Consider the following 18,783-nt stretch of genomic DNA (forward strand, 5'->3'; position numbering starts at 1 on the left):
TGTGAGCCCCACGTGGGACATCCTGATTACCTTTTATCTACCCCAGCACTTGGAACAGTGCTTGGGACATAGTAAGCACTTAATAAATACCATAATTATTATTATTACCATTAAGTCACTTCACTTCTCTGTGCCTCAGATCCCTCATCTGTAAAATGGGAATAAGAGTATGAGCTCCATGTGGAACAGGGACTGTGTCCAACCCAATTAACTTGTATCTACCCCAGTGCATAGAACAGTGCTTGGCATGTAGTAAATGCTTAACAAGTTCCATAATTGTTGACTAAGAATGGGAAATGCATTTTTGAGAAACAGGTAATTTTGAGAAGTTTTTTCCCAACCCCCATTCCACCTCTTAATTTTTAGGGATAGGTGTTCCCTTTGAATTTTGAATTATTCTCTTTGTTTCCTTTCCCTTGTTATGGTATTGGAACTAATTCATTCATTCAGTTGTAATTTAGATGATATCAATTCTAGAAGTCAGTAAATCTCCTTTATTGTGAACTGCCTAGCATATTTGGACCACACAGATGCTTATTAATAGGAAGTAGTAAAATGTGGAAAACTAAAAAGAAATTTAAATTTTGGGGGATTCGACTTTACTATCAACTCCTTTTCTATTTTAAAAACATTTCTGGGGGGAAAGTTTCTCTGAAACTAATATTTGTTTTTAATTTTAAAACTATTCAAAGTTGTTATTCTTTCAAAGTCCATTAAGTTGACAGTTTTCTTATTGTAAGGAAAATAGGGACCAACCTAATCTATTGTAAGGGTTAAATAATTTAAATTTGTATTTTTATATGAGCTTTACTCCATGACATTTTGAAGTTTCATGTCTGTTTTTTAAATAGAAAAGCAATTTATTTTGCTAGAGAGTTTTTCAACTACTCTGAATGTGTTTAGTTTACCTGTAAGCAATTGGTAAATACTTTTTTATTTTGCAGGATAGGAATACCCACACCCACACCCACACACACACACACACACACACACACACACACAAGTATATGTATACTTTATATGTGTATTCATATCTATCTTTATATATATATAGAGAGAAATATTCTTATTATAGAACATGTTGAATTGATCATTCAGTTAACTAAAAATTCCCTAAGATTGTTCCTTTATGAAAGGTTTCCTTGATCAATGATGAGTATTTCAGAAGATTGGCTAGTAAATTTTATGGCTAGTAACCACTACAGTTGTATTTTTATGTAACAAAACAGTTAATGAATAATATAATTATTGCTTAAGTACAAAGTATAGAGAGTTCTTGCTCCCTATTAACAATTTTCATTCCTTGCATTTTTCTTCTAGTAATTTTTTGGGTTTTGAGCTAACAGGCTTTCAGAGATCGTTAACAATTAAAATAAGCAGAGTTTTTATAGGTGTCAGTTAAGAACTTGATCCAACCTCATAAGGTTTCAATATATAAAGTAGGTAGCTGCCAATCACTGAAGAATTCAATTCTGTTGCCCAGTTCCTCTTTTTTTAAAATACCATTTATTGTGTTGTGATTTTGATTAGATTTTTGAGGCAAGTATGGCCTTTCGATGCTGTTTTCATATTTAAAGTATAATTTAAGGACAGTTTCAAGTACATTTTTAGATTAGATTCTACCCAGAAAATGAAGTCCAATGTATTAACCCAGTGTAATTGGGGGAAATATTAAACGACACTGACCTCATTTCCTTTAGAACAATGAAAATTAATAGTTTCACATTTTATTAGGCGGATAGTCCAGATGTAGTGTACATTTAATTAAGTGTAGTTTCCTTTTTGTTATGGTATGTGTATCTGTTTTTTGTCGCAAATTCTTTCTAGTTTTACAGTTTTCCACATGTTTTCTTTCACCATTTATGATTTTTTCAAAGTAAAGCTATAAGGATTTAAATCACTTTAGCATGCAGCAAAACAGTTCCTATTCAAACAATAAACGCCATTTTAAAGGGCCTTTAGATCTTCTGTCACTTCATAAATATAAATGTATAAAAACATTATGCAGTTGTAGTGCCCACCTGCTAATTAAATTCAGATTTTTCCCCAACTTGTTTTAAAATCGGCCTATTTGTTTCAACTCCGTCTCTGTTCAGAATGCATATGGTCCATGGGAAGCTAATTATGCTTATGGAGCAGCTGTTAAATTTAGTGCAACTAATTTTATCCAATATTTTACATTTTAATTGATTACCTGTGAAGAAATTAGCAAATTAACACTTATCGTGCAGTAACTGAATGGACTTTTATGGATACTTTCAGTTTTACAAGCCAACTAAGCATTGATGGAATAAAGGCATTTTGTAGGATTTTAGATAGGAAAGTTATTGGCGAACCTTGATTATCTGGTGTGAGAATTTAGGGAGACTGATGAGTGATGCCAAGCATCTGTGTGTTCTGTAACATAGACATGCGAAGCAGATTGGAAAGTAATAGCTTTTTCACAGAATTTTGGTAACATATGGGCTTATCTGGATCTAAGAAGCCTTTGAAGATCTTTGAACTTGACTAAATGACTTAACCTTTGGCATAATGGGTGGGTCATATGGCTTTTTCCCTTCATTCCCCCTCCCCACCCTTTTTGCTGGCATGTCATACTTCATCTTGGCCTTTTCCCCCTCTTGTAGAAGTAATGCCTTCATTTAAAAATTGGGAGACCTGGCTTTTCAACAGAAACGATGGGAAGATTTAGGTAGAATACAAGGATGATTTTAAATGGAATGGCTCCACCGCTCAATTGGTGGTATTTTCACTGGTGACATTTATTGAGCGCTCACTGACTCTTTAACAGAGTTTTGCAAATCGCCACAAATTTTTGCAAAAATAGTGGGCAGAGTTAACTCCCTCTGGACTGTACGGTTGTTGCGGGCGGGTAACATGTCTACCCACTCTGTTGTATTGCACTCTCCGGAGTGCTTAACACAGGGCTTCGCACACAGCGTGTGCTCGATAAATGCCGTCAATCGATTGGTTGTTTGATGTCTTTATTTACGTCAGATATGTTCAGAATGAAATGTTTCTTTAACTTTAGTACTCTAAAAAGCTCTTTGAGTGTGAATGGATATGGTCCTAATTTACTGCTGAGAGTCAACTTAATTTAAGTAAGCATTGTATAACACCATAGTTTTAACCTCTAATTTATATATATTGAAACTGTGCAGATGTTAATTTCGTTCTTAATGAAATTTTAGATTAACTGTTACATCGGTGATGCTATTGTGCCTGTTTACTTGTTTTGATGTCTGTCTCCCCCCTTCTAGACTGTGAGCCTGTTGTGGGCAGGGATTGTCTCTCTTTGTTGCTGAGTTGTACTTTCCTAATGCTTAGTTCAGTGCTGTGCCCACAGTAAGCACTCAATAAATATGATTGAATGAATAAAAATGAATGAATTGTTTATTCATGAAATTTAGCAGTCTCTATGTGAGTCCCATGTGGGACAGGGACTGTGACCACTCAGATTACCTTATAATAATAATAGTGATATTAATTATAGTATTTTTTAAGTGCTCACTACGTGTCAAGCACTGTTCTAGGGACTTGGGAAGAGCCAGGGTAATCAGTCCAGATGCAGTCCCTGTCCTACGGGAGCTCACCTCCTCCAAGAGGCCTTCCCAGACTGAGCTTCCCCTTTTCTCTCTGCTCCCTCTGCTGCCTCTCTACCCGCCCCCCTTCACCTCCCCTCAGCTAAGCCCCCTTTCTCCCCCTTTCCCTCTGCTCCTCCCCCTCTCCCTTCCCCTCCCCTCAGCACTGTGCTCATCTGCTCATTTGTATATATTTTTATTACCCTATTTATTTTGTTAATGAGATGTACATCCCCTCGAGTCTATTTATTGCTATTGTTTTTTGTCTGCCTGTCTCCCCCGATTAGACTGTAAGCCCTTCAGTGGGCAGAGACTGTCTCTATCTGTTGCCGATTTGTCCATTCCAAGCGCTTAGTACAGTGCTCTGCACATAGTAAGCGCTCAATAAATACTATTGAATGAATGAATGAATGACTCACAGTCTAAGTAGGAGGCACAACAGGTATCAAGTCTCCATTTTACAGATTAGGAAACTGAGGCAAAGAGAAGATAAATAACTTGCCCAAGGTCATACAGACAAGTGGCAGAGCTGGGATTACAGCCCAGTTTCTCTGACTCCCAGGCCATGCTCTGTATAATAAATAATAATAATAATAATGATATTCAAGCACTTATTATGTGCCTGGCACTGTAGAAAGCGCTGGGGTGGATACAAACAAATCGGGTTGGACACAGTCCCTGTCCCACATGGGGCTCACAGTCTCAATCCCCATTTTACAGTTGAGGGACCTGAGGCCCAGAGAAGTGAAGTGATTTGCCCAAGGTCACTAGAGCCCATGACCTTCTGACTCCCAAGCCCCTCCTTTATCCACTACACCATGCTCTTTACACTAGGCCGCACTGTTTCTCTGTACGTATCCCAGCGCTTAGCACAGTGCCTGACACATAGTAAGCACTTAACAAATACCATCGTCATCATCATCTCTTGAATAACTAGTAGGCTTGTTGCGTTTTGTTGAAGAGAAGCAGCGTGGTGTAGTGGAAGGAACATGGGCTCGGGAGTCAGAGAACGTGGGTTCTAATGATGACTCCGCCACTTGTCTGCTGTGTGACCTTGGTCAAGTCACTTAACTTCTATGTGCCTCAGTTACCTCATCTGGAAAATGGGGATTGAGATTGTGAGCACCACGTGGGACAGGGATGTGTCCAATCCAATTTGTTTGTATCCACCCCAGTGCTTAGTACAGTGTGAGCCCCATGAGAGACAACCTGATTACCCTGTATCTACCCCAGCTCTTAGAACAGTGCTTGGCGCATAGTAAGTACTTAACAAAAACCATAATTTTTATTATTATTATCATTACAGGGTATTGGTTGAAGGGTTTATCTTGATGTGTGACTATTTTATTTAGAAATTTAACTGTGTCATAGATATGTGGCCAGTTGCAGAAATCAATCTCGGTGGTTTATTAGGCCAAAATTGAAACTCTCTTGTCTACTTGCCTTTGGACAAATTAGCAAATTCATTTCCCGAAAGTTCTAGTTCATTTTATAAGTCCTTAAATCTGTTATTTTTGCCTAGATATTACAGTCATTTTCTGGTAAAATGCATTATCATGCTGTTCCTTTCTCTCCTATTTCATTTTCTGGAGTGTCACATTTTTTATGAATTGCTTACTTGCCCTATATCTCCATATTTGCAGAGAGCCTTCTTTGATTTGGTCATAAATACCCGTTTCTACAGAAAGAGATAAAATGATTTCTTCATATCGTTAGGATCCTGATCCGATCTCCTTGTCTGTTTGGATAGAATCCTTTCCGCATTAGGTAATGGTAGCCGGATATGTGCATTCAGGTCATGGAAGTCATGCAGGTCAGAGCCATCTAGCTCAGGGTCACATCTTCCTCCTCACTTAAGTCGGCGCAGACAGGAGACAAAGGATGGGCCCTGCAGTTTAGGGATACAGCTCAATCAAATTCTTTTAAGATAACTGAGTGCCTGGGCAGGCCATCCTGCTCCTTGTCAAAGTTTGGGCCTTTGTCGAACGGCCTGACTGTATGTGTTTTATTATTATTATTTTTATGGTATTTGTTAAGCGCTTACTATTTGCCAAGCACTGCTCTAAGCGCAGAGGTGGATACAAGGCAATCAGGTTGTCCCACGAGGGGCTCACAGTCTTAAGCCGCGTTTTACAGATGAGGGAACTGAGGCACAGAGAACTCGAATGGCTTGCCCATGGTCACACAGCAGACAACAATAATTGTGGTATTTGATAAGTGCTTACTATGTGCTGAGCACTGTACTAAGCACTGGGGTAGATACAAGGTAATCAGATTGTCCCATGTGGGGCTCACAGTCTTAATCCCCATTTTACAGATGAGGGAGCCGAGGTACAGAGAAGTTAAGTGCCTTGCCGAAGGTCACACATCTGACAAGTGGCAGAGCTGGGATTAGAACCCACATCCTCTGACTCCCAAGGCCATGCTCCTTTCACTAAGCCACGCTGCTTCTCATTGCTTTCTTGACTTACATGTGCTTTCTTGGCCTACTTTAAATCATCAAATTTGGGCCTAGCTAAGACTTTCTTAGTAACTTTCTTCAGTGCCCTTCCTTATTTTGTTTCAAAAACTGGTTTGTTACCACCTTTGGCTCTTGGTCAAGATGGGGAAACAAAGCTAGTGAAGATTCATCCCAGAGTTTAGTAGGAAAAATAAAAAAATAGCCTGTGACCTAAATTCTGTATTGTAATATTGGTCTAACATTGTCTTTATTCATTCATTCAATAGTATTTATTGAGCTCTTACTATGTGCAGAGCACTGTACTAAGTGCTTGGAATGTACAAATCGGTAACAGATAGACAGTCCCTGCCCTTCAACGGGCTTACAGTCTAATCGGGGGAGACGGACAGACAAAAGCAATAGCAATAAATAGAATCAAAGGGATGAACATCTCATTAAAACAATAGCAAATAAATAGAATCGAGGTGATGTACATCTCATTAACAAAATAAATAGGGTAATGAAGATATATACAGTTGAGTGGATGAGTACAGTGCTGAGGGGAGGGGAAGGGAGGGGGGAAGAGCAGAGGGAAAGGGGGGAAAAGGGGGCTTAGCTGAGGAGAGGTGAAGGGGGGGTAGAGGGAGAGCAGAGGGAAAAGGGGAGCTCAGTCTGGGAAGGCCTCTTGGAAGAGGTGAGCTTTAAGTAGGGTTTTGAAGAGGGGAAGAGAATTAGTTTGGCGGAGGTGAGGAGGGAGGACATTCCAGGACTGCCGGAGGACGTGGATCTGCATTAGCATATATTAGTATTAACAACTCCACAGTCAGTTATTTATTTTTGTTAATAAATATTTTTGTCTACCTCCATTTAGGGTGTAAGCTCATTGTGGTCAGGGAACATGTCCTTTTTTGTCAGTTGTACTATCTCAAGCTCCTCTTAAGGTCACATCTGGAGAGTTTCCAGTACTCTATCAGTCTCGATTATGGGAAGGAGAGTCAAGCAGAGGCCTGTCCATCCCATTTCTAGCTTAGGCAGTGGCTAGCCAGTGGAAGGCAATTTGCTACAGGTCAAAATTCACCTATGCTGGGCAGCGGCAGCCCGGGAGAGAGTCGAGGGTGGAGACTCAAGTTGACTGCGCGGAAGGAGGCAACGGTAAACCGCTTCCAGATTTTGACGAAAAAAACTCTCTGGATCCACTACTAGAACGATTGCAGATGGAGGCGGGGCGTACAGATGGAGGCAGGGCGGGGGAAGCAGCATGGCTCAGTGGAAAGAGCCTGGGCTTCGGAGTCAGACGTCATGGGTTCGACTCCCGGCTCTGCCACTTGTCAGCTGTGTGACTGTGGGCAAGTCACTTAACTTCTCTGTGCCTCAGTTACCTCATCAGTAAAATGGGGATTAACTGTGAGCCTCACGTGGGACGACCTGATTACCCTGTATCTACCCCAGCGCTTAGAACGGTGCTCTGCACATAGTAAGCGCTTAACAAATACCAGCATTATTGTTCTGGGAGAGCTGTGTCCATGGTTTTGCTACGGAGACGACTCGACAGCATAAGACAAGACTTTCCCAAGGGTTTAGTACTATGCAGTGTATTCATTCATTCACTCATTCATTAGCAGTTATTGAGTGCTTACTGTGTGCAGAACACTGTACTAGGCGCTTGGGAGAGTACAATACAACAGTAAACAGTCACATTCCTTGCCTACAATGAGCTTACTCAGTAGGCACTCAGAAAATACCACTTGTCTTATGCTGTCAAGTCATCTCCGACCCATAGCGGCACCATGGTCACATCTCTCCCAGAACACCCAGCCTCCATCAGCAATCGTTCCGGCAGTGTATCCATAGAGTTTTCTTGGTAAAAATCTGAAAGCGGTTTACTGTTGCTTCCTTCCGCACAGTAAACTCGAGTCTCCACCCTCGACTCCCTCCCGTGCCGATGCTGCCCAGCACGGGGGAGTTTTGAACTGTAGCAGATTGCCTTTCACTGACTAGCCACTGCCCGAGCTAGGAACAGAGTGGTTTAGACAGGCCTCTGCTTGACTCTCCCTCCCATAGTTGAGACCGGTAGAGTACTGGAAGCTCTCCAGGTGTGACCCTCCTGCCACTGTTATTAGTAATATTTGTTGAGTTCTTACTGTGGGCTGAACACTGAACTAAGTTGTGGGCAGAGTACAGTGGAATAGATCGTGTCCATGTCCACAAGTCACTGTAGCATTTTATCACCATTGATTAATTGTGGCCTATTTGGAGACACGATTTTATTTAATTATAACCTTAGGTTTCTCCTAAGGTATGCTATGTCCTTGAGGTTAATTTTTTCCAATTTTGATAGATTACAAAGGGCCTACAGATTTCCCTTGCACAGTTATCATGAAAAGGGCAATAGAGAAATCAGAGGAAAATGACAGTAATATGAACGATGATGATGATGATGATGGCATTTGTTAAGTGCCTACTATGTGCAAAGCACTGTTCTAAGCACTGGGGTAGAACAAGGTAATTAGGGTGTCCCATGTAGGGCTCACAGACTTCATCCCCATTTTACAGATGAAGGAACTGAGGCCCAGAGAACTTAAGTGATTTGCCCAAAGTCACATAGCTGACATTTGGCAGAATCGGAATTAGAACCCGTGACCTCTGACTCCCAACCCCGGGATCTTTCCACTAAAATACGCTGTTTCTCCATGATGCATTGAGGTAAAGCAGAATTTGTATTTTAAGATATCTTAATTTAATTTTGCTTTTATGAACTCTTTCGTGATTTTTGTACAAACACTTCATTAGTTCAGATGCTCATTTAACACCATTTCGTCATCTATGAGATGTTTGACAGTCGTTTTGCTCTTCCTTTTCACTAACCTTGAAGAGTAAATGTACCAGATTAAATATAATAGCATGACTGACTGTAGCAGAAAATTGTACTAACGGTATGTTATATCGAATGTTTTCCAACAGGTCACGGTCTCGGCCTCACCCGCGTTCTCATAGTCGGAGCAGTGAAAGATCTGGTCACAGGAAAACCCGCAGCCCATCTCGTGAACGAGAAAGGCGTAAAGGCCGAGATAAAGAAAAACGTGAAAAGGGGAAAGAAAAGGAATTATACAACTTGAAGCGTGGGTGAGTGAAAACAAAATCTCAGCAAATGCCAACTGGAAGGCCTCAAGCCCAGAGCAGCTCTCTGAGGGATTCAGAGTCTGGAACCTGTGTAATGATGATGGTATTTGTTAAGCACTTACTATGTGCCAAGCACTGTTCTAAGCACTAGAATAATGGTATTTGCTAAGCACTTACTCTGTGCCAACCACTGTTTTAAGCGCTGGGGTAGATGCAAGTTATCAGGTTGTCCCACGTGGGGCTCACACACTTAGCCCCCATTTTGCAGATGAGGTTACTGAGGCACAGAGAAGTTAGGTGACTTGCCCAAAGTCAATCAGCTGATGAATGGCAGAGCCGGGATTAAAACCCATGACCTCTGACTCCCACGCCTCTACTCTTTCCACTAAGCCACGCTGCTGTAGGAGAAGGAAAAAAGCAGGAAAACAAAGGAAGCCTGTCACTTTTTTTTTTAACATCTACCTGCTCACTTTTCTCCTTGCCATTAAATGTTGGTCCACAGTGATGATTTAAGGGACATTGCATTGTCACACTGGGATTGTCTTTTTATATTGTTGGCTGCAATTGACTGAAATATGTTAAGGAAGAGTTCATTTTTAATTATCTCTTCTTTTGTTGTTTGATTTTTTAGAAAGGTTAATCCTACTTTCCAGTAAAAAAGCTGTGGAAAGTAAGAAAAAAGCTGAAGGCCTTCCTAAAATGTTCAGTATATTAATATAGTATCTGATCGAGTCTCTGGGAGAAGAACTTCAATAGTATTTATTGAGCGCTTACTATGTGCAGAGCACTGTACTAAGCGCTTGGAATGAACAAGTCGGCAACAGATAGAGACAGTCCCTGCCGTTTGACGGGCTTACAGTCTAATCGGGGGAACTTCCTACTGTTGCTTCTCAAAACCCAGCCCATACAAATTTCAGACTTTGAAACCTTTTAATCCTGCAGGATTGTTTTAAAAAGGGGTTAAATAGTTGTGGTATTTTAAAAACACTACTTTCCAAGCACTGTACTGGAGCACTGGCCTGGAAGTCAGAAAGTCATGGGTCCTAATGCCGGCTCCACCATTTGTCAGCTGTGTGGGCTTGGGCAAGTCACTTCACTTCTCTGTGCCTTGGTTACCTAAACTGGAAAATGGGGATTGAGACTGAGCCCCACTTGGGACAGGAACTGCATCCAACCTGATTTGCTTGTATCCACCCCAGCGTGTAGTACAGTGCCTGGTACACAGTAAGTGCTTAACAAATCCCACAGTTATTATTATTATTACTACTAAGTGCTGGGGTAGGTACAAGACATTCCACCTGTTTGGGCGCGTTTTAATGACTACGAATTTCAGGCTTTGAAACCTTTTAATCCAGCAGGAAGATTTAAAAAAGGGGTTAAGTAGTGGTGGAATTTGTTAAGGACTTACTGTGTTCCAAGTGCTGGAATAGGTACAGGAAATTATATCTTCCTGGTTGTGTTTTAATGTCTAAGAGGCCACTTTGTTTGCACATAGATCCTGGAGTGAGTAGGGGATTCCCCAGACCAGGGGAGAAGGCACTAAGCAATTAATTAAGGTTCTCTTTTTTTTTTTTTACTTTTTTCTCCTGGTCTTAGCCCTGCTCAGCTCAGCAGGGAAAGAATATCCAGGAACACATTCTTATCTCTGCTCTGGCTTCTCTCAATTGCTGCCCAGCTCGCCTCTGAGTTTGCCCTGAGCTGTTCTGAAGTGTATTGCTCAGTGTAGAAGTTGAGCTAAACAGTCAGCAGTTAGCCCTTGTCCGCCTTGTTTCGTAGTCTCAATTGCTAACTCAAAATACACCCCTATATCACGTCGAGAACAGTGAGGTATAGCGGTAAGCAAATAGGAGACTGGGATTTTAATCCCAACTCCACCCCTTGTTTGCTTCATGACCTCAAAGAAGTCACCTAACTTCTTTGTGCCTCAATTTCCTCATCCGCAGAATGGGGATTAAATACCTGCACTTCCCTCCCTTGTATATTATGAGCCCTTTGGGTCTGAACTGATTATCTTTTATTTACACGAGGCTTAGCACAGTGCTTGACACATAAGAAGATTTTAATATGCACTAACATTTCTACTTAGGATTTATTTTAGCGTCTGTCATTGCCACTAGATTGAATTAAGCGGTTAGTACATAGTGATCAATAAATACTATTGATTGATTGATCAAAAGCATTTTGACGGTAGGAATCATGTCTACTAAACCTACAGTATTCTCCTAAGTATAGTACTCTCATAAAGTAAGTGCTTAGTAAAAACTGATAATAATAGTCCCTTGAGGGCAGGGATCTTTACTAGCTTTCTTGTATTCTCCCAAGTGTCTAGTACAGTGCTCTGCACAGAATGTCTTCAATAATTATTAGCGATTGGTGGATTAACAGTAGAGGACAATAAGCCATATCAGTCGGCATTCAGCAGTCTATATCAGAGAATGAAAAATGGTGAAATGAAATAGTTTTTGCTTTTCAACAACAGCCGATGGTTCAGCAGTGAGGTTAAGGCTAGGATTAGGGATATTCTGGCATAGTTAGCCTAAACTGCTTTTCTTCTAGGGAAGCATTCACCATCATACAGTGTTTCCAAGTTTTAGCTAATGCTGTAGGTGTGCATAACTGCTGACTTCAAAGTATTTTACTTGATTAGAACAGCTCTTTCTTGGCAGAACTTGTTATTCATATATTGGTGTAGAAGATTTTCATTTCAAGACGGATTCTAGACAGTTTCTGTTCAAGTTTTTTCATTTTTCAATCTAGCTCTTTGGGTTCTTTGACATTATAAAGTTACCCCCTAACAATAATAATAATAATAATTCTGGTATTTGTTAAGCACTTACTATCTGCCAAGCATTGTACTAAGCATTGGAGCGGGTACAAGCAAGGCGGGTTGGACATAGTCCCTGTCCAACGTGGGGCTCACAGTCTCAATCCCCATTTTACAGATGAGGTAACTAAGACACAGAGAAGAGAAGTGACTTGACCAAGGTCACACAGCAGATAAGTGGCAGAGCCGGGATTAGAACTCATGAACTTCCAACTCCCAGTCCTGTGCTGTATCCTCCATGCCGTGCTGCCCCTACTCTTGTCAGCCAGCTACTTGTCTAGATTCCTAGATTCCTGTAGGATTTTTCTGCAGATACCTTATGTGGTTCTTTTTGGTCTGAAACCTTCACTCTTAATGGCAAAATCTGAGCAGAATTTTCCCTACTTCAAGATTGTGATGAAACCTAGGTTTCCACTGGAATCACACTTTGGCATTTTGGGCAGTGAACTTGTCTGTTATATTGTTAAACAGTCTTTCATACACAGTAAGCACTCAATGCATGCTATTGAATGAGTGATTGAATGACTCAATCAGTGAATTTCATTCATTCGTATTTATTCAGCACATACTATGTGTAGAGCACTGTACTAAGTACTTGGAAAGTACAATTTGGCAACAAGTAGAGACAATCCCTACCCAACAATGGGCTCACAGTCCAGAAGGGTGAAGACAAACAAGAAAACAAAGCAAAAACAAGTACACAGGCATCAATAGCATCAATATAAATAAATAGAATTGTAGATATATACTCATTAATAAAATAAATAGAATAATAAATATGTACATATATACACAAGTGCTTTGGGGCCGGGAGAGGGGGAGAGCAGAGGAAGGGAGTCAGGGTGATGGGGAGGGGAGGAGGAACAGAGGAAAAGGTGGGCTTGTTCTGGGAAGGTCTCTTGAAAGTCTGGGAAGGTCTCCTGGAATGAATGAACAGGAAGCGCTCAATAAGTACGATTGATTGATTGAAATGCCTACTTTTGTATAGATTCATCCCAAATCAATTTTCATACATAGCCACTGCAGTTTTCCTTTTAGAATAGGATTCCATGCGTTTCTCATCTGGCGCTTGACAGTAGTCAGTATCTTCATGGATAGAGCACGGGCCTGGGAGTCAGAAGGTCATGGGTTCTAATCCCGGCTCCACCACTTGTCAGCTGTGTGGCCTTGGGCAAGTCACTTAGCATCTCTGTGCCTCAGTTACCTCATCTGTAAAATGGGGGTTAAGACTGTGAGCCCCATGTAGGACAGTCCAACCTGATTAGCTTGTTTCTACCCCAGAGCTTAGAACAGTGCTTGACACTTAATAAGTGCTTAACAAATATCATCATAATTATAACTTTTGGGGGTGTGAGTTAGATCTTCTCTTTATGTAAACATTAGGGGAGTCACTGTGGCGACTGGAGGCATTTCATTTTCTTTAAAAAAATGAATAAATAAATAATTGTAATTTAGGGCCAGATTTGAGTGGCATGAGACTTGTCATAAATTTAGAATGAGACTTGGTTTGGTGATTATGAATACAGTATACCATCTGGATCTTCTGGGAGAGTTTACACTCAGATCTTTTGTGAAAATACTTTGATCACAGTCTATAAGGTGGAGCTGACAGCTGTAAATTGGGTTTTCTAGGCTTCTATTAAAGATTAGTTAGGAATGGTTTTCCTCTATTGTATACTTAAAATATTCTTTTTTACAGTAGGCATTTCTGCATATCAGCTCCTGCTATTGTTACATGTGAATATACTAACCATTCTTTCTATCTGTGACATTTATTTAAATATTCAATTTAACAAAATTTATTTGCATATGGTAAACCATTTAAGAATCCAAGTAGTACAGTGTTCATGTCATTGATTATTTCCCAGCAATTTACTGGGTTTTGTTAATATGTAAAATCTTACATGTTTAAAAATTGGGATTTCCTTCTACTGAATAGTTATGAGTTAAAGAAAATGTTGATCAAGGACTTTCAATTAGGATTATGTAAGTGAATGTGTGTGATTAACATATTTTTAAATTATGGTCTGTTCTTTAACTACTTTTTCTATAGGATTGGTAAAGCAAAAGATTGGCCAACGTCACCTGTTTTGTAATCACTCAACTGAGAAGCAGGGCCTTTTGCTTGCTATTTTGCATAGTTAGAAACTAAACTCTCAGTATTTATATGATAAAATTAATTTTGAAATTTTTTGGCCAATTAAAAGCCAGTCAAAGATTTAAGTTTTGAAGTGATTGTGTAAGACTTTTGACATCTGGGCTACGTGCTTTATTTTCAGTTAGAGTAAGTCAAGCCACTTATCAAGTTTCCGTGTTTGGTTTTAATCCTGGTTCCCCCTCTAGACTATAAGCTCGCTGAGGGCAGAGACTGTATCTACTAGCTCTTTGTTTGGTACTCTCCCAGGTGCTCAATACAGTGCTCGGACCGCTCACTAGATACCACTGATTCATTGATTGATTCTCCAAAGGCTTCCGTTGGAAATTTTAATACAGTCACTGCTTGTTGTTAACTAGTGTTTGGCAAAAATGCTGTAAGTAAACGGTGAATTTGGGGACTTGGGTTTTGACGGCAGTCACATTCTCATGGAGTCTTGTCGTATTTTTTATTACCTCTTATTTCTTTATGCAGCAGGAAGTCATGTATGCTAATTTTGTCATTTGCATATAGGTTATAGAGTTCTGTGGTGCAAAGCAGACTCAGAACTCCTTTTAAGTGTCTGTTTAGATCAAAGCAGGTCTGTGTGATAGCTGTTGTCTGACACCAAGCTGTGTGGTGTTGTTTTCATTAAACATTTATCATACTTCCAGTGTGACAGCAGGCAACTTTGTGCTCGGGTAACATGTTTTCATGCAAAATTTATTGAAAAAGACGAGATGTTGTAAAGAGATCTTGTTGCCTTTCACCAGTGGCGAAGGGTAAATGTTTGATTGGAAGGAAGTATACCTTTAACAGAAGTCAGGGTAGTTGCATGGAACGAAACTCTGAAGCATTATTTACCTGGCTTTAAAAGGTAAACAAAGTGTACTATTCTCAACAGATCTTTGTTATTTAAGTTCTTTTCATTCACTTATGCTAAGTCTATTCTAAATGCTCACCCTGCAGAAATACATGGACTCTTTTGGGTCATCGGAAGAGAGAAGGCATCAAATTCTACTCGTGGCTGAAATAAGTTAATTTATTTCAATATAGACAGTATTACTAGCGATACCAGGTTTCCTTCTGAAAATCCCATCTTTGAAATAAATAGTTGATTTCTTTATCCTCAGGAGTCTCAGGAACGTGATAAGAAAGCACTCTCCTTTTCAGAGAGAAGTGAACTTAGCCTGTTACCTCCTTCCCACTTTTTTTTTAAACGGTATTTGTTAAGCGCCTCGTATGTGTCAAACATTGTTCTAAGCAATGGGATAGGTACAAGTTAATTAGGCCTGGCACAGTCCCTGACCTGCATAGGGCTCACAGTCTAAGTAGGAGGGAAAACCTGTATTGAGTCCCCATTTTAGCATTGAGGAAACTGAGGCAAAGAGAAGTTAAGTGATTTTGCCCAAGATCACACAGCAAGCAATTGACAGAGCTAATTATGGCATTTTTATGAGCACTTCCTATGTGTCAAGCACTGTCTTCTAAGTGCTGGGATAGATACAAGAGAACGAGGCTGTTCCACGTGGTGCACACTGTCTTAATCCCCATTTTACAGTGAGGGAACTGAGGCACAGAGAAGTGAAGTGGCTTGCCCAGGGTCACACAGCAGAGCCAGGATTAGAACCCACGTCCTCTGACTCCCAAGCCCATACTCTTGCCACTAAGTCATGCTGCTTCTAGAATACAGGTGCTGTGACTCCCAGGCCCATGCTGTTTACTGTAGACCACACCACTTCTCTGCTTTGGTCAGGAGTACAGGGGAGAATGCTCCATACTCCAGTGTCAGAATATGTATCACCTGGTTTAGTTCCGACAGGCCTGGTGACTTTTCAGATTGCTAGGTCTTTTCATGTTTTCATATTTTTCAGAGCCATATCTTTGATAGCAGAAAGTGTGTCCAAAAGAATATTGAATTGTTGAGCCAATTTTGCCAGATCCCTTCCTCGCATCTTCCCAAGCACTTACTTAAGTAAACATTCAGTGAAACGACTGATTGATCAATTGCCTCCGGTCAGGTACTGAGATATTGTAGCAACATATCTACAGCATCTCTAATGGTACTTTGAAATCCTTGGTGAGAAGAGGCATGTTCTGGTCGAAAAGAGCACAGGCCTGGAGTTCAGGAGACCTGGCTTCCAATCCCAGCTCCACTCCTTGCCTACTGTGTGACCCAGGGCAAGTCATGTAATTTGTCCGTGCCTTAATCTCCTCATCTGTCAAAATGGGCCTAAAACACCTGTTCTTCACCCTCAGCCCGTGAGCCCTTAGTGGGACAGGAACTGCGTCCTATTTGCTTACACTGCGCTTTGCCCGGCATGTAGTGTACAGTGCCTGATGCAGAGTGTGCTTAAAAAAATACAGCAACTATTATTTTTATTGGTGTTGGGGTAGTCTGCATAGCTTGGAATCTCTTCTCATCTTTAGCCTCTCACCACTCGTCATGCATATCCCTTAAGTTGCATGCGTTGATGTAGGTTTTGATAAGTTTGTGTTTCGTCGAAGACGTGATGTGTGCCAAGATGTTGTTGATGCATTATTTGTTGCAATCAATTCTTCAACCTCTTAAGTAATTTATATTGAGTCAGTTTTAATGATCACAGTTAGCCATTGCCTGATGTCTTAATTTATTATTTATTATTAGTAGTAATAATAATAATAGTGGTACTTGTTAAACATTTACTACGTGCCAAACACTGTACTAAGTGCTGGAGTAGATTATAGGTAATCGTGTCTCACATGGGACTCACTAAGTAGGAGGAACGACAGATATTAAATCCCCATTTTGCAAATGAGGGAACTGAGGCACGGAGACGTGAAGTGACTTGCCCAAAGTCACATAGCATTCAAGTGGCAGACCCTGGATTCTAATCCTCAGACTTCCAGGCCTCGGGCTCTTTTAATAATGTTGGTATTTGTTAAGCGCTTACTATATACAGAGTACTGTTCTAAGTGCTGGGTGAGATACAGGGTAATCAGGTTGTCCCATGTAAGGCTCACAGTCTTAACCCCCATTTTACAGATGAGGTAACCGAGGCACAGAGAAGTTAAGTGACTTGCCCACAGTCACACAGCTGACAAGTGGCAGAGCCGGGAGTCGAACCCATGACCTCTGACTCCGAGGCCCAGGCTCTTTCCACTGAGCCACACTGCTGGACATGCTGTTTCTCTAAGCCCCTCTTGGTGATGCTATCATTTTCCTGCCACTCTCAGCCTGACAAGTGTTTCAGTTCATCAGTGGTATTTATTGAGAGCTTACTGGGTGCTAAGCACTGTTCTAAGCATTTGGGAAGTATAGTACAACAGAGTTGGTGGATACAATCCCTATCCTCAAGTAGCTTACAGTCAGGGGGGCGACAGACATTAAAGTAAATTGCAGATACACAAAATGACCGAATATAAGGATTTGTACATAAGTGCTCTGGGGTTGGGGGTGGGATGAGTATCAAAGTGCTTAACCAAGAGCACAGACAGTGCAGAAGGGTGGATGAATATGTTGGGGAAATGAGGGGTTAGGGAAGGGCCCCTAGCTGGAGAAGATATGATTTTAATAGAACTTTGAAGATGTCGAGAGTAGTGGACTGTTGGATGAGAGGGGGAGGGCATTATTATTTATTACTCTACTTTATTAATGATGTGTATATATCTATGATTCTCTTTATCTATTTTGATGGTATCGATGCCTGTCTACTTGTTTTGTTTTGCTGTCTGTCTCCCCCTTTTAGACTGTGAGCCCGTTGTCGGGCGGGGATCGTCTCTATCTGTTGCCGAATTGTACATTCCAAGCGCTTAGTACAGTTCTTTACACACAGAAAGCGCTCAATAAATACAATTGATTGAATTCCAAGGAGAATGTGGACAAAGGTTTGGCATTGAGAGAGTCAAGAAGTTTGTGGGCTGGGTTGTAGTAGGAGATTAACTGTGTTAGGCAGGAGGGAGAATATTGATCAGGTGCCTTAAAACCGATAGTGAGGAGTGTCTGTATGCTTAGATGGGTGGACAGCCATTAGAGTTTTTTGAGGACTGGGGAGACTTGGGCTCAGTGGTTTTTCAGAAAAATGATCTGGGCAGCAGAATGAAGCCTGGACTGGAGATGGGAGAGACAGGAGGCAGGGAGGTCAGTGAGGAGGCTGATGTAGTAATCGAGGCAGGATATGATAAGTGCTTGGATCAGTGTGGCAGCAGGTTGGATGGAGAAGACGGGGCGGATTCTAGAGACGTTATGAAGGTGGGACTGACGGGATTTGGTGACAGACCGAACGCGCAGGTTGAAATTGAGAGATGATATTATTCTCCTCAGCACGAGAAAATGATCCAAATGGCTGAATGAATACTTCAAATGATAGCTTCCTATTGGGATACGAAACACTGCCAAGACACCCTAAATGAAGGAAGTCATCAGATTCCAGCAGCAACCAAAACGTAACATCCAAATCTTTACTTTGAAAAAAAAAGTCCTTTATTGGTGTGAGAGGAATGTTGACATTCTCACACGGGGTAAGCAAAATCTGATAATGGTTGCCAGTAACCCAAGGAAACTCCAGACTTCTTCCTAATAGGGAAAAAGGTAATTTCCTTTTTAAAATATTTATGAAGCATTTAAAAATGACCAGACCTTTCAGACATCATATCCAAAATACATATATCTATTGATGACCATGAAGATATTGTCAACTCATCA

The 18,783-nt window shown here is 40.8% G+C and overlaps 1 protein-coding gene across 1 annotated transcript in view; it reads left to right on the forward strand.

Moving 5' to 3' along the window:
* Window positions 1-18,783, forward strand: part of RSRC1 (arginine and serine rich coiled-coil 1) — a 382,357-nt gene that overhangs the window by 94,250 nt on the left and 269,324 nt on the right. Inside the window, exon 4 of the mRNA XM_029072604.2 lies at window positions 8,983-9,144. Within this exon, the coding sequence (XP_028928437.1) occupies window positions 8,983-9,144 (162 nt within the window). The remainder of the gene's footprint in view (window positions 1-8,982; window positions 9,145-18,783) is intronic.

Source organism: Ornithorhynchus anatinus, chromosome 1, assembly GCF_004115215.2.
Source record: "Ornithorhynchus anatinus isolate Pmale09 chromosome 1, mOrnAna1.pri.v4, whole genome shotgun sequence".
Classification (NCBI taxonomy): Eukaryota; Metazoa; Chordata; class Mammalia; order Monotremata; family Ornithorhynchidae; genus Ornithorhynchus; species Ornithorhynchus anatinus.